The sequence below is a fragment of the Aythya marila genome, assembly GCF_965140915.1.
Source record: "Aythya marila genome assembly, chromosome: 21".
Lineage (NCBI taxonomy): Eukaryota > Metazoa > Chordata > Aves > Anseriformes > Anatidae > Aythya > Aythya marila.
Genome location: NC_139062.1, coordinates 3,641,534 through 3,657,681, shown reverse-complemented (window position 1 = coordinate 3,657,681; position 16,148 = coordinate 3,641,534). Strand labels below are relative to the sequence as shown.

The 16,148-nt window shown below is 47.7% G+C and overlaps 1 protein-coding gene and 1 long non-coding RNA gene across 3 annotated transcripts in view; one reads left to right on the top strand and one right to left on the bottom strand.

Annotated features, from left to right (window-relative positions):
* Nucleotides 1–4,151: 4,151 nt before the first annotated feature.
* LOC309886247 lies at nucleotides 4,152–7,158 on the bottom strand. Its single transcript, XR_014318906.1, has 3 exons — nucleotides 6,717–7,158; nucleotides 4,879–4,958; nucleotides 4,152–4,172 (listed from the first exon to the last, which is right to left on the bottom strand). It is a non-coding gene; the product is annotated as an uncharacterized lncRNA (long non-coding RNA).
* Nucleotides 5,339–16,148, top strand: part of DVL1 (dishevelled segment polarity protein 1) — a 76,117-nt gene continuing 65,307 nt past the window's right edge. For both annotated transcript variants that reach the window (XM_082776920.1, XM_082776919.1), the window contains exon 1: nucleotides 5,339–5,839. In XM_082776920.1, the coding sequence (XP_082633046.1) occupies nucleotides 5,670–5,839 (170 nt within the window). In that variant the 5' untranslated portion in view covers nucleotides 5,339–5,669. The remainder of the gene's footprint in view (nucleotides 5,840–16,148) is intronic.

Below are 16,148 nucleotides of genomic sequence, written 5' to 3'. Positions count from 1 at the left end.
CATTCCTAAGCAAAAATCTCCATTGTTCCTTAGAGGTCAAGTTTCTAAACACGTGTTGCCCTCTGCGCATCAGCTGCTCTGAAGACAAGTGTTGCAGGAAAAAATCCTTCTTTTTAATGAAATAATAATAATAAGAGGCACTGCAGCTGCTAAGAAGAGGTAGGAGAACCAGAAAACGGACAAGGAAAGAAAACACTGAGTCATGATGAGCAGGAGCTGGGGTCAACCCTTAAACACATCGATGAGATGTGCTCTGCATGAAAACATGTGGAAGTGCTTGGGCCTGACGAAAGGGAACGTGTGCAGTAGTGACCGATTCTGCAGGATTGCCACTAGGAAGCCTCCAGAGAAGGTGTGCGAGCGCTGAGATTTCTAACCCGTGGTGTTTTGTGAACGTGGTTCAGCAACACCCTTGGGTCTCACGTGGAAGGCATCACTTCTTCCCTTTGCAGTCACAGCTTTTTGTGCAGCCACCAGAGGGTTTCATGAAAATTTCCCTCTGAAGCCCCAACCCGCAGCAAACGTGATGGTGAAGGAGACGCTATCAAAAGCAGCCAGCTGTCACTCAGCCCTTTGATGTGCTCAATCTGTTGCTTTTTGCAATAACCTTTCACATCTCTGTAGCCTCATCCCCACTGGTGTGATTGTTGCCTTAAAGTTGTGTTCCAAGACAAAAGCAGTAACACTTCTGCAGCAAGAGTAGGGAGGGATTTATAAGCCAGGCTGATGCTGTTCTGCGTGAGCACCTGATTTTCACTTGAGTTTTGCTGTTCCTGGGAGACCTTGAACAGGCAGGAAAGTAATTAATTCGGTCTGTTAATTCTTCCTCCTCTACAGTCCACCCTAAAGCAACTGAGATGCGTCAGACCTTCAGTAGCCATAACAGTCATCAATAGACCCAAGTTGGATGAAAAAGAAGGACTGGAACTGGAGGAGATGCTCTTCATTCCTATGAATCCCAAAAGTTCTGTGCATCTGCTAACCATGTTGGTTCCCATTACAACCTTGTTTCTTTTTAGCCATCCCCACAGAGCACCAACACAAATGTCCTCTGTGCTTCCTCTCTCTTCCTCTCCCCTAAGTGCACTGTTCCTCATTCCTACAGACCTGGAGGGCAACATCCCTCTGTAACATGCTCGTTCCTTAGTAAAAGGAGTTCTTGGAAATGCTGCTGAAAATACTCACTGTCATTTCACTCCCTGATGTATTTATATTTGAATGCAGTGACAAGGAAAGCCCCGGGGAACTTTGCCCAGGAGAGGAGGCTAGAGCAGATGCGGAACTGCAAGTCTTTTGCCTCCCTCTAGCGGTTCGTGTCTTTATTTGCTTGTAAACTGCATCAGGACCAAGCCCTGCGGTGACTTGACTGTGCCCAAGGTCTGCAGCACAGACCCTGTGCGAGTGGGTATAGCGAGGTGGAATCCCTACCCCAAAAATGAAGAGTAGCTGCATCACTTGCCTGGTAAAATGTGCTGAAAGACTTCGTATAAGTGCTCGGTGTTTACACAGGGAAATTTAGGATCTCTGAAGAGAAGGAATAGGTTGGCAAACAGTTCCTGTCTGGTTGATTCAGACAGCAACAAACCCCTTCAGTAAGTTCAAAATCCATTTCCCCTTTTATTTTTAAACAGTGGTGACTTTGGAGAAATTACTGGGGAAATATGAAGACTGATCCTACTGCCGGAACTCAACACTTTGGCAACCCATATTTTGTGTCTCCAGGTCACTACTGTGATGCCAATCTGGCAGGAATCTTCCCTGGCTAGTGCGTGTCATCGGTTTAGGTCCAGATAAATCCATCCTGCTGGCCTCCTTGCAGGTGCCACCAGTCCCAGAGGGAGCGTGGATAGCTGGCAGTAAACGACGGGAAGCTTGCAATGGTGCTCAGCACGCTGCAACAAAACAGAAATCTTCGTTTTCCAGGGCTGGCTATCCAAATCAACATGACATTGCAAATACTGTCTTGCAGGTGGTTAAAAAATACCCATGAAATCTCAGAGTTGCTCCAAGGCACAGCTTTGGCGAGTGTCGGAGTGCTCAGAGCTTTGCTTTTCTTTCTGCCCTATCTCTTTAAACAAATACTCATTTGCCAAGCACCCAGAGTGTGATGAGCTTTTTGAATTCACTGAGACAAGCAGCCACCATCGCTATAATTCAAAGGACAGCTTTTTAAAAAGGCTTGGTTATTCTCTGTGTGGTAATGAAGTGCACTGCTATATAAATGAAGAAAAGGGCGAGCAGCTTTTATGCCTCAGGACACTATCTGCTCCCTGCAGGGGTCAGCAAGACTATTTGCTCTGTCACGGAGAGCACAGCAGTAATAGCAAGAGATTTTCTGCCTTATATTTATTTTCCACTGAAGTGTTAAGCACTAAACTCTGCAAGAAGCAAGATATTAGCCCTGATGGACCGGTGGTTTGCTAAGGTGGTGTATTCTGCATTCCTATGTACACTCTTTAATTGGATTAGCTTGTGGTTTGACTGTAACATGAAAGTGGGTTATCTTGTCTGTGCTTTATGGGGACCTGGAAAGCTTTTTGTGAGTCATAGATTCAGCCTCATCATGGCTGTTCCAAGGTAGTCATCTGACAATTATCCGACTCATTATATTTTCAGTTGTCAAAAGTGAAAGCAAAGCCAACAGAGCAAGAGGAGAGCTCTTTGCAGCTTTAGTCTGTGTGTGGATACCACCTGGATCTCTGAGGAATTCAGGAGGTCATTAAGTATGAACTGAAAAGACCAAAGGATTGGATGTTAATGCTTTGCCTAGGTTTTGTACAGCAAAAACTACATAAAGCAAAGTATCTCAGAAAATATAGCTTGTACCAGAGCTGTCGTGTAGTCCTGCCAAAGGGAGCCTTTCCCATTCTTGCTCGGAGACTCGTGTGTGGTAAAAGTTGTCCATTCCTGACTTGAGAGAGTACCAAATTACTAGTTACACGAAGATTAAGGCCATAGCTTTACCTTGCTGTTTATCATACCTTGTTTGATGATCATACGGGCATTTAAGTCCAGCAGGGATGAGTAGGAATGTCAGCAAATAAACAAATCACTAGAGTAGAAGAAGCCCAGTGACTGCAATTTTGTAATTGCTGTACCAAAAATGATGGCAGGTAGCTGATGTTTTGGTTTCTCAGTATTATTAAATCTCATTGAGTTGTGGATTAACCATGCCTTTGGTAGAGAGGCTCCCAGATCTGGTTCTGCAGGGGAGAGTTTGGTTCTGGAGGCAATACAGCAGCATTCGTGTGTTGGTGTGCCATATGGATGTCTTATTCCTGGTCAGTATTTCTTAAGGGATTTTTGCATTGAAAGTCAACAGTGCCACCAACCTCTTTCTTTTTTATTTTTATTTTTCCTCCTTCCTTATTCTTGATATAGATTCTTACAGCTTCATTTATAAATGCTTTAAGTCTGTTTTTGCTTTATCCAGATAATTCCACCATCCCCCATTAGTCTAGATAAGAGTTGACAGTACACATTACAGAAACGCTGTGTTGATTATTTGAATCCAAACACCATGTTCATTTTTTAATGTCTACAATATGTGTGTTTCCACTTAAATAACTTTTTAAACAGGAACACAGGAAATCAGGGTGTTTCTTTGCTGATCTCCAAACCTTTAAGAGCATCATTTTGTTTTTGACAAGTATGGTCAGGAGTAATTATGCACCCAGAAAACAAGTACATGCAATCTTTCGTCCTTGATCACTGTTGTGCCCTCTGCTGTTTGGTTCTCCGTCAGCCCCATGGTAGCCACATTTCAATACCCACAGTTGTGTAAACGTGGCCTGATCAAACCACCCACAGTTGTTTAAATAGCGATAGTTTTATTCTCATATTGCCAGAATAGGGCCCTTTCCTTTTAAAACCCTGCTGAACAACAGGTGTAATGTGAGATAAAGGGGAGAATTTGCAAGGCAATGGGACACATCATTCTTGCTTGAAGTTGGTGAGAGCCAGGAACTGGTAGTGATTAAACATTCAGAAACTTGAAAATATTAGGCAGCAACAATGCTAACGGACCTTTTGGCACCTCTAATGCATTTGGCTCTTCTGTCTTATGCTGGCAGAAAACCATTCCAGTGCCACCGGTAATTCAATCACTGAGCTGTGATTTACCCCTTCACAGAAAGCAGCTGGATATTCTGAGAAGTGGATGTCCTCTTTCTCTGAAAGGGAAAAAGAGGGAATGTAATTAGCTTGGGATTTTCCTGAAAAAGTATTTTGTGATGAGCAGATTTCTTGAAATCTGAGCCTGCTGTTCTGAAATCTTCGTTTCCTGGCTGTCATTTTTGGGGATTTCTAGAAAGAAAGGTAGGCTCGTCTCAAACACATCAACTGCAAAACATGGCTCTCAAAAAATTTGTCTCTGGACCATGTGCTCCAAAGCACATATATTTCATATGGCAGCAGTGAATGGTGACTCTTTCGCTATTCTGTGAAATTTAGGAGATGATAGGTCTAAACCTTGCTCCATGCCAAGCACCTCAACGGGCTGTGTGCCCAACAGGCTTCTGTTGAAGCAGCTATTAAAAGCAATTTTTTTCCTGAGCCACGAATGTGTCTCTGCTTTCTCATTAGCATAAGCTCCAGAGACGCCAACTGTACTGGAAAATTTTGTGATCTGAGCTCATCGCTTAAACAGAACCCAGCTCAGCTCTGACGAAATGCCAAGGGAGCCCAGCTTTTGAGATACCTCAAACAGGGGAGTCTGCCTGCTGTGAGTAGTGTCAGCTGTATAAATCTTGCCCATCTCTCACAAATGCAATGGAAAGAAGCCCATCGCATCTTGTAACGAGTGCTGAGTTAGAAGACAAAGCTTTAGTGCTGCATGTACGTGTGGTAATGTGTGTGTATGGCTATGTGGTAATGTACCTCAGCTTTCGCGCTGCCATGTGGGTGATGGTACTGGCCACCTTGGCTAGGGGATGTACCTGGAGAGCGTTTACTAACTCCTAGAGGCAAAAAATAAGGAAAGAGGTGTGCTTCTATGAGGCCAAAGGCCCTACACAGGGGCTCTCGTGTCTGCATCGTACTCTGACAAACCCCCACCAGCATCAAAAATCCCCCAAAACCGGCACATAGGCAGCTTGTATTCGGGGAAAATAAATAAAAATATATATAAAAAAGGAGGGGGGAGGATAAAAACTATAAATAAAAAGCCCCGCGAGGGCTGAGGGACATTAACATGAGGGCTGAGGGGGGCGGCGAGCTGCCGGGGGGCGGCGTGCGAGAGCCGGGCTGCTGGAGGGCAGGAGAAGGAGAAGAAGGAGGAGGAAGAAGAAGAGGAGGAAGGAGAAGAGGGGGAAGAAGAAGAAGAGGAGGAAGGAAGAGGAAGAAGAGGAGGAGGAAGGAGAGGAGGAGGAAGGCGGCTTGCCCGCAGCCCCCCGCCGCCACCCCCGGCCCTCGCTTGCCCGGCGCGGCGAGCGGCGGCCGGCGGGGAGGATGCCGGCGGGGCGGGCGGCCGAGGGCTGCCGTTCCCGGCTCGGGCAGCTAGAGAGCAGTGCAGGGAGCCAAACCCCGGCCCCGGAGCTCACAGCTCCCTTCCTGTCCGCCGGCTGCAGGCGCTGAGAGGAGCCGAGAGGCGGCGGGGCCCCCCCCGGCCGGCTCCCCGCAGCCCTCCTCCTCCTCCTCCTCCTCCTCTTCCTCCTCCTGTCCCTCTCCCCATGGCGGAGACTAAAATAATCTACCACATAGACGAAGAGGAAACCCCTTATCTGGTGAAGCTGCCCGTCCCTCCGGAAAAAGTCACTTTGGCCGATTTTAAAAATGTCCTCAGCAACCGGCCGGTGCACAGCTACAAATTCTTCTTCAAATCCATGGACCAGGATTTCGGGTGAGCGGGCAGCGAGGGGAAGGCCTGTTTGGGGTGTGCGTGTGTGTGTGTGTGTGGGGGGGGGGGTGTATACGTGTGTCGCATGTCGCGACAGGCGATTTCTACTCCGCCTTTCCTCCCTTTTCTTCCCCTATTTCGCCGCTGACAGCCGGGGCTTTAAACCCCCGGGGTTGTGGGGCGGGGGAGAGGGAGCGAGCACCTGCTCGGGGAGGGCTCCTCCTCTGCGGGGCTTCAGCTTGGGGCCATGGGGTGGGAGCCGAGCCCCGCTTGTGTTGGGGCTGCCCCGGCTCAGCCCGGCTCGGCTCAGCCCGGCCCGGCCGCCCCATGCCGCGCACTGCGGCGCTAGGCCCCGGGGGGGGGGCCGCTAACATGGCGGCCCGGCCGGCCCGGTGCTAGGGTCGCCTCCTTCTCCTCCTCCTCCTCATCTTCCTCCTCCTCCTCCTCGCCTTTCCTCAGCCCCACCGAGGTTCTGGCTTCTCCCCGAGCGGTGCCACCCAGCCGGGCCCGGCCCGCGGCCTCCCGGCGAGGAGCTGAGGAGAGGCTTCACGGAGGGACGGAGCCCCCTAAAACAGCCCCGACCCCCCGAGACCGGCCTCGGGATGGGGTTTTTTGGGGGGTCCCCGGGTTCCTTCGCCTCGCCGTGGTCCCCACATGAGCGTGGGCTTGCGTGCCACCAGGCTTATCTACGGTCGTAAGGAAATAAACCAATAAAGAGGCGTTTGACAGCTTGCCAGACAGTAACTTTCAAAAATGTATTAATCCCTTTGTAGTAAATTGCTTCTCTTTGTACTCACATCTGTCACCGGCAAGACAATTTTTGCGTATTTAAACGCCTTGCCAGGAGCAGAGAGCGGGTCCGTGGAATACTAATACGGACCTGACCCTAAAATAACGCTGCCATTGAGGTGCCAGCGTCGCGTTTGGTCAAATCCGTCGTCATCCTGAGCGTCCCCTCACACGCCATGTCGACTTCTCCTTATCCGTGAGACCTGGGGCCTTGCCGTTGTGTTTTACCCACGATGGAATGTGGATATTGTTTGTTGACGCGGATTTCTGATGTGGCAATTTGTTAGTATTGGCATGCTGCTGTAGGAATGTTCATGCGTTGACTTGTTGTCGTTGGGGATTGTGAAAACACAGTTTGGGAAACAACCATACAAACTGTTTGTTTTCAAAATAAGGCCTTTGAAAATGTCTATTCATAAATTTTTCTCCTTCACCCTCAAGTGACAGGGACACATACCCTACAGCGGGCTTAGAAATTCTAGCTCCGCGTTTTTGTGGTGCAGCCTCAATAAAGGATGATGGATTTGTTGAGGCAGCGTATGCCTTCCTTCCCACTGCTGCAGACACTTGGTACGAGCAAGAACGTAACTGCTGAGGCGTGCTGAATGTGCTGGGGGCATCTCTAAGACGTTTGGGCTGTTCTTGATCTTTGACCAGGTAGCAGGGTTTGTAATGTAAATCCTGCCATGGATTCTCTTAGTCTCAAACCTGAAGGAAAAACGATTTGTCCTTGCCTTGTCGTGGAAATGGAGATGGTGGAAGATAAAGCGCTGCAAATGGGTGATTAGGTTTAGGACGTGGAAATTCTGCTTCTCTGATTTAAACAGAGATCTCGAATATGACTCCACTAACAAGTTTCTGATTGTGAGGAGGGCAACTCTGTGCTCAGTCCAGATCTGCAGTTGGATGATGTGGAACCGAATGTGGACTGATTGGGCAGCAACCAGAAATTTATAACCATTAGACTGAGAACAGGCAAGCTCTGGAGAGGACCTCGTAGGATGCTGGCAGGTGAATGAATAACCATAGGGTAGGTGGAGCTTGGTGGATGCTCTGTAAATTGATGTTGAGCTTGCCTGGTCATATAGATCTCACCTAATTTTGATGTCCATCCTCTCAAAAGTACTAATGGACAAGCTTTGGGCAAGGGTGCACGGGTAGCAGTAACTGCAGGATGGAAGAAAATGGTAACCCAAACCATTTTTTTTTCGATAGCACTGGAAGTTGTATTACTGCTGGCCTTAAAAAAGGGATCACTGGAAGGGATACTGCAGCCTGTGATATATGGGAGGTCTCCCTTGTCATAAAAAGCTGTAAATAGGTATGTCTGGTGAAATAAGAGCTAAAGGGAGTTATGGCTCTGCCTTACCCTTAGTCCTACCTAATAGGAACGTAACTCTGGTGCTGTTTGTGTACCTCACCTGGCATGTTACCTGTGAAATGCCAACATAAAAACGTTTATAACTTCCAATTGCAAGCTTTGTGCTGGACTTCATGGCTCACCATAGGAGTACAAGCTTCAAAAGAAAATTAGCCTCAGTGCGTGACCTTATATCACTATAAAATGTTCACTAAACTGTAAAAGTAAATAAAGCCCTGCTTTTTCTCCCCAAGCATTTATTCTGGCTGTCAGAGCTCCGCTATTTATTTGATTGTTTTCTCTTGCTTTAATCTTCTGATAGAGCCAAGGCCTCCAACTGCTGATGATAGGTGGTCGCCATCTGTTTTATTTTATTATTATTTGTATTTTTTATGAGAGCTGTATTGCACGAGCGGGACTTGCAGAGGTGAAAATTCCAAGCTTGTCTTTTAAACCCTTTTGCTGAAGGCCTCCAAAAATTCAGCACAAACTTCACCAGTGGCTTTCTGGCAGCAGAGGTCCAGGTCTAGGCAGAGTGGGTTGTAAGACTGGGGCCTGTGCGTAAACCTCACTGACATACAAGCTTCTCTGACTAGCTTTTGGCTTCCAATAAAACTTTTACAGCTGAGCTACGAGCCACAATAAAATGAGATTTCTAATAAAAAAGCTGATGCACTATTTCACAGCGCTGACAGCAGCACAACCACATCGCAGTTCGTTCTCCTTCCACGGCTGTTGGATGTGTTCGGGGTGTTCCTGGCATCTTTTACCTTTCCAACGTTATAAATCATCATCTTGTGATAGGTTTGTCTCTAATTCCAATGACAAATGTCCTCTCTGTGCTCAGACTGAAGGTGCGATTGATACCCATGGCTCTTGCGAGGGCATCTTCACAAATATTTCGATCGACTTTCAATTTATGCCACAATCCAGCTTGGAGGGGGCACGGTGATTTTCCAAACAAATCACGTGGACTTCATCACAACCCTGTCTTGTAGGAGGTTTTTTTTTCTGAGCTGGATTGAGAGGTGAACGTGAATTTGGCTGGAAGTTTTCTGGACAGGTACGGTGGCCACTGTACGCTGATGGCTTTGTGAAGCGTCTGTGTGCTTGGTGGCACGTCAGAGAATAATTGCAGGAGCCAGAAGAGGTCTTCGTAGACTGAAGCTTTAGGTAACAATTCTGGACGTGGCATAACTTGAGGAAGAAAAGCGATGATATGAATTGGAACAACCTCATTGCAGCTCAGTGTTTGTCCCTGCGTGCAATTTGTTAGCAAGGACCATCTCCTTCTTCTGGCCTCCTGGCAGCTGGGGTGGTGTTGGCATGAGGACCTTCTCTGCATGTCCTCTGATGCACACAGCCTCTCCTGCTCCATGCTCTCCACAGGATCATTTTTTAAGCTCACATCTTGCCAGCCTTGGTATTTTGTTTTTGTGGGAGTAGCTCCCTGGAGGGTGGCTCTTGCAAGCTGTCAGTCAGCTTTCTGTTCCTGTTTCACTTGTCAAGCAAACTTTTGTTTCTCTGTGACAATTACTCCAGAAAATCAGGGAATTAGAAGAAATCTAATATCAATCCTGGCTGTCTCAGCAAGCATTAGTAATAAATACAGGCTTTTTTTCATAATCTTGTCTACCAACTGACTTCCTTCTCGTTGCGAATAGGTAATTACAGCTGCAGTTGCCACGAACCAGAAGAGAATTGTATATCTAATTTCTACCTTCTGTGCCTGCAAACGTCCTCCAAAGCAGCTTTTTTTTTTCCTGGTGTGTTCTGTAAATGGTGTTTAGATGTGGACCAGGGTAACGTTTGGGGTTTAAATGCAGCGTTGTGCCCTTCCCTGGTTCCTTGCCTTGCTGCTTGGGGGCTGCACGCTGGCTGCTGCTTGGCAGGGTGGCTCAAAAAGCCCAATACGGAGTGAAAAGCACTTCTGGTGTTAGGAAAGCGAATGTTTTCCTGGAGAAGTGGAGCCTCCTTGAGAAGGCAGCGATCGGGAACCAACACAGCAATGCTGCACATGTTGTTGTAATTAAGGCCCGGCCTTTCCTGGATCCTGAAATAATGCAATAAATAATGGTGCTCAGAACCAGTGGATGTGTTGAATTGTTTCCAGCCTTGAAGGACAGAGCTGCCTGCCATCGGACGGAGCTGGGGGTGCACCCGGAGCCCTCCCAAGCTGTGCTGTGAGCGCGGAGCCGTTGTGTGCTCGTGTCCCTGCGCTGGGTTCCCGGCCTGCCTTCAGCTCGCCTTCTTGCAACGGGCCGGAGAGGAAAGCTGCAGGAGTGGTGAATTTCCTTCTGCCTTCAGTTACATTTTAATTTGCCACCGTGCCTTGCAGCGTTAATATTTCACTATCAGCAAAGCGGTAGGAAATAGCTCTAATGTGCAACTTTCACCTCGATTTTCCTGGCAGCGTCCCTTTGCCAGCAAACCATCTTCCCGTGCCATCTCGTTCGATTTCTGCACTGACTCTTGCTGGGCTGGACCTGTCCGTGTTCTGCAAGCCCAGGCTTCCCCGTGGCCTCCGTTTTGTGCAGGAATGATGTCATCTGTAGGATGCAGCCTGCTTAACTCCGCTCCCGCTTGGACTCGACCCATGGAAGTGCTTTGGAGCTCTGTTTTTATTCCCATCGCCGGGAAGTTAAGCTGGGACGTTACAGGACCGGGCTCGCTAACGCGGGAGGATCTGCCAACACCGAAATTGTGAGAAGGGGCTGTTTGTGTTGGGTGGGTATTGACAGGGAGCTGTGTCATCAGCTGCCCTCGTTGCTTGCAGGGACTGATTCTTTCCTCTCCGGGGAGGAGAGCGGGGGTTACTTCCTACCGCTGAAGCTGCTGCTTCTAGGGTTACAGCTGCGTGTCCCTGCCGTGATGTATAACGCAATTTGGTTGATTCTTTGATGATTGAAAAATGACAGATAATGAACGCAGCTAAAAATAAGGCTATGGGTTGTGACGCCTGGGCTCTCATGACTGAAACTCTGACAGCTGCATAAACTGTGTAGGATCCAAGTGATTCATAATGAATCCGTGTGACACAGCCCATAATAGACGAGCTTATCTGTCTGCTCGTAAATATTTAGTATTTTCAGAGCTTTTCTTTATTGCACTGTAAGGCACTGTCATTAAGTCGAAAAACACAAGATTCTGAGCGCCTGTTAGCCAGGCGTTCCCAGAAATGTAATTCAGTTTTTTAGCTCTGAGATTTCGTTCTGTGACCGATGCAGGGTGCCACGACTCCGGCGTGAGACTCGAAGGCAGGACAGCTCCATACCAAAGGAGGACGTCTGTTCTGCCACCCTCCTGGGTGAGGTTCAAGCCCTCATTCTTTCCGTTGTGCGGGCTGATACTCTGTTCGTGATCCTTCTTCAGGGAGTACTTTGAGGAGTGGCTTTTTAGGCATTCCTTTGGTATCAGCAAAAGAACTTCCTTTTAAACTGTGCTTTTAGGTGCAGCTGTTCCTTGCACAGAAATTGCTTTTCTTGGGACTCAGTTGAAAATTCAGTGCATTGCAAATTAGCAAGCAGTTGTGATTTGAAGCAGGAGGAATCTGGCTCAGGTTTGGAATTAAAATCTCTGTTTTTACCCTTAAAAGAGTCTGAGCTGAGAAGCAGGAGTCCTGATGGAGCTGTGTCTGGGTATGGAGATCCAGAGCAGCTTAATCACTGGGAAGGCTTTTAGAGACAAGGCATTAAAAATCCCACCCCTCTCAGCATATTTTTTGTGGGGAGAAGTGAGGTAAGAGTTGCCTATTTATAGATGAGGCTTACAGTGCTCAGAGTGCTGTTTGGACATGGGATGTGCATCACCTAGAAAACATGGCACATTCACAGAACTCTGCTCTCGTGGAATTTAGGAAAGCAGCAGTAAAAATCCCACAAACAAAAGAACATTGGACAAAACCGTGGAAGCTGCATTTCTGCCTGCTCTCCGTCCATCAGATGCTGCAGCAGTTGTAGGCTCCACGCTAGCAAACCCCAACCCTTGGGGCTGTTTGTTTGTGCTCCTTCAGGGCCAGGGCAGCACTCGGGGCAAAAGTGGCTTGCAGGTAGGACTCTGCCTTTTGGATGGACTCTGCCATGCTATATAGGAGTCAGGGTGTAGGGTTTGTGGAGTTTTTTTTTACAGGTATTGCAGCAGTGTTTTTATGGAGATCCTCTCAAGACTAAAGAGCAGCACGAGCAGATGCCTGCCTCTGTAGAGGTGACAGGATGGTATCCTAGGTTGGTTACAGGTAGGAGATCATCCTTAAAACAGAAGAAAACGAAGGCAAGTGCTTCACATTCGCATTAATAAATACAGAGCCAGTGGCCTAACGTGCAGCGGGGGCAATGGCTAAAAATAGAGGGTTAGGAGAACGATTCTGGCAGCTCGGTGGCAAAGGGATTGCTACCTACAGGGTGAGCATGTGGACAAGAGCTGGACAAGGGATTTCAAGGCAAATGCGATGATCCAAGCTTTGGAAGCAGTTCCACGAAGGGAGAACCAACAAAGCCGGGCTCCCTGAAGATCTGTCCTTTCAGCACTAACCCTCTGCACCTCCCCCATCCCTTATCTCATGGCTTTGTCAGCTCCTAGATGTTCGGAGGCATCTGAGGTACGGTTAGCCTGAAAAAAAGGCAGCAGTTTAATAGGATACGAGGTTAAAAAGGATTGGGGCTTCCACTGTCACGTAACGTGCCATACATGGGTCTGCAAATGCCCATGGCATATTTACTGAAAATATCTTTTGGACGGCGAGTGTGTTTGAACAGATGGAGCAACAAATGGGATCCTTTGAAAGAGGTTTGTTTTTTTTTTCCCTGTGCCCTTTTTGGCCACGTTTGCTGGTCTGTAGGCTAGGAGGGAAGGATTGCATAATAGGCAGAGTTGCCTTAAGGTCACGCTCGGACAGCTGCTCCGTGTGATGGAAAGGGGCACGGCTGACCCAGAGCTGAACGCAAGGCACGTTAGGGCCCGGGGCCCAGCTTTGTGACCTCCTCTCCTGCTGCTGCTTTCGTGCCGTGGCGAGGTAGGTGGCAGCTCTGCCTGGCACTGAGCCTGCTGGAGTCACCAAACCTCAGCGTGTCGCTGAATTTTCACCAGTTTCCTGAATTATTCTGTCCTGTGAGCAATGCTGGCGTGAACGTGAAGCTTGTGATGAATGCAGCAGAAGAATAAACCTTTCTGATAAAGGTTTTCGCCCCCAAAAAATAAACAGGTGGAGAGGTTTTGTTCAGAAGACGCTGGGATTTTTCAAGACCTGCGGAAAGCTGCAGAGCACTGCTACTGGGGGAAGAAAATGGGTAGCACTGAACTGAAATTGGGAAATAGAAAAAGGATTGCGCCGAGCCACAGCTGTAGGCTTGGGCTCAGCAGAGTGCTGGGAGGTGCCGAAGGGCAGCCCTGAACCGGGGCCTGTGCTCGCCGCTTGCCTGATGAGAACAGGCTTCATTCTCCGAGCTTTTCCCCTTTTTTCTCTCTGCTGAAATTTATAGAGCTTTTTGTTCACAAAGAGGCCGTGCTTCTTGCTGCGTGTATTTCTGCAGCAGCCGGTGCTGCGGTGCTGCCCTGTTTGCTGCCATCAGAAAGCGTTATTGGAGTGCAAATAACAGCAAGACATCCAGGGACAGCAGGCTCACAGCCCCCAAAGCCCCGGCGTTGTAACCACGCTCGGTTACCTCACACGCATTTTGCCAGGCTGATTCTGATAGCTGGCTACAGTACAAGTCGCTGCTTATTTTCAAGTCCCTACTGTAATGTAATCTAAATACTTAAAACAACCACTTTTTCTGCTGGAACCTGAGGACTGCTCTGCTGCGAGGGTGGAGCATGTTCTATTTATTAAAAGCTAACGCTGTGAAAACACGCTAAAGGGATACATCAGGTTTGGGCTGCTTCCTGTGGCTGGTGATCTGCAGTGGGACAAGTTAGAAAAACAAGTTTGCTACTGTTCATTTAATGAACCCCTCCCCATACTGTGTGCACAGGTTTTTTTTTTTTTTTTTCCCTTTTTTTTTTCTTCCAGTGCTCAGGCTTCAGCATACAGCCAGCCTGTCCGGCTGCTGGGAGCATTAACCATCTCGATAGGATGCAAGTTCAGCAACGTATCTACGATCTTGCAATGCAAATTGGTCTGCAAAGTGGCTTGGATTAATGGGATTTATTAATAATAATGTTTTTTGAAAGATTATCACCGTTCCAGGCTGGCACAGGAGAGTGAACAGGCAGCTAGGCACCAGGAGGAGGTCCACATCCAGCTCTTAGGAATCAACCATAAATACCAACGAAATAGATGAAAATTTTGAATTAAGGAATTAATTTACACTCAGCATTAAAACCTGTAAAGATTTCCATGGCAGAGCTGAGCTGAGTCCAGCAGGCTCCTTCCCCTTGAATTCTGCCTGCCTTCAAGCACATGTCTGGCGTTTCGGAAAATAGCCTCGTGCCTGCTTGCGTGTGAGATGGCGCTTGAAGTGCAGGCTGAGAGGTGTTGCCGTGCCTCTGTGCAACCTGGGCAATTATCCTTCTGATTAGTACCTCCAGAGGATCAGTCCGGAGCCCCAACCATTGATTTCAACTCTTGTGCTGGGTGGGGCGGTTGTCCAGGGGGTGTTTGTGAACCACGGGTTGTGATTTTTCCATGCATGGCCTCACTGCTAGAATTCTCCCTTAGCAATCACGATGGTTGTTTCAATTTAGAAGCCCTGATAATTAAAATTACTTCCTTTCCCTTTATTTTCCACAGTGGTTGGGGCGTTTGGCTCATTAGCCACGTTGTTGTTGTGCTTGATATGATCAACAATAGATTTTCAACCTTAATCTCAATGTAAATTCTTCCAAATGATGATTTTTTTTTACCCCCTAAGTTCTGGCTAATTCTCACATTCTCTCTGTTTTACTGTAATTCTTTCATGGCAAATAAACATGGAGAAAGAGTATCCATCAGAAAGAGTACCCATTCTGCTGATATTTGCCTTGAGAATGTGCTAGACCTCAGGTAACTCCCAGCATTTTGCAGTCTCCCCATTGCGCTGCCTTTAATGCTGCTTGGTGCAATTTTAACGTGTGTGGGACGATTATTTTTGATTTCAGCAATGAGCTGTGTTACAGCCTGGTCACCTGTCTTTGAAACAAGGAAGGTTGAAGCTTGTATTCCAAAGGAAGCATCTCCTTTTGTGGCAAATGGCTTTCTCAGCTCGTGTTTGCGACATGGCAAGCTTTTTTGGTCTAGATTTACTTAAAACTCGTGCAGCACAGAGGTGGGTGCTTTCTCTCTGTGTTTGTGCTAAGCTGAAAAGGAGCAGCGTTATCCTTGAGACCCCGAGCAGCATAAGAGGTGTTGGTGTCCAGTCCTGTACAAAATCAATTCAGATCAAATATCTTAAAGCCATTAAGCCCTGAGCCCCTTTCTTAGCAGGCTCCTACCCTTAACGTGCCCCACGTCACTGGAAGAGAACCCAAAAGGATGGTGCTGGCTCGCCCGATGCAGCCCTTCACACAGGTCATTCTGCAGATTTCTGGGGTCTGTTTGGGAAGAAAGGCAGAGAGAGGAAGCTAAGTGAAACTAAGTGAAACTTCCTGAGTAAAGTCAGGATCTAGAAGAGCTTCACCCCCATTTTCTGTCTTAGTGGGAGAGTGGAGATGGCTTGACCGAGATTTGAGTGACTTGAGCACCTCTTTTGGAGGTAAAGCCAGCTTTGTTCTTTCTGCACCAGGTGATCCTGAGGCCAGCGAGTAAGCTTGGAGGGATTCTTTTGCTTTGACATCTGTCCAAAGCACAGCAACGCTGAGCACCACGCGCTGAAACACCCAAGGAGAACCTGAGAAGGCACACACAGCGATAGCGTCCTTTCAGCAGCTGATGGCTGCAGATAGACTTAATTTGCCCGTTGTTCCTTGAAATCCTGCTCCTGACAGGGCTCAGCCTGTTGTGTGCAGAGCGTGTGGGGCTGTTTCGCATCCTTTGTGTGAATGTTTTGGGTGGCTTGGCTGTGCTCAATAATGGAGATGAGGTGAATGGCCTCTGGTGAAACAGGACACGGCACAGAATTGAAACACATTCATATTGCTTGGTCCTATAATATTATTTTTTAAGATTTCTTATGCCTCACAGTTTCTTTTTTTTGCATTTTTTTCTTTTTTCCCCTGTGGTTTCCTAAAGCTGAAGTCTGTAAACTACTA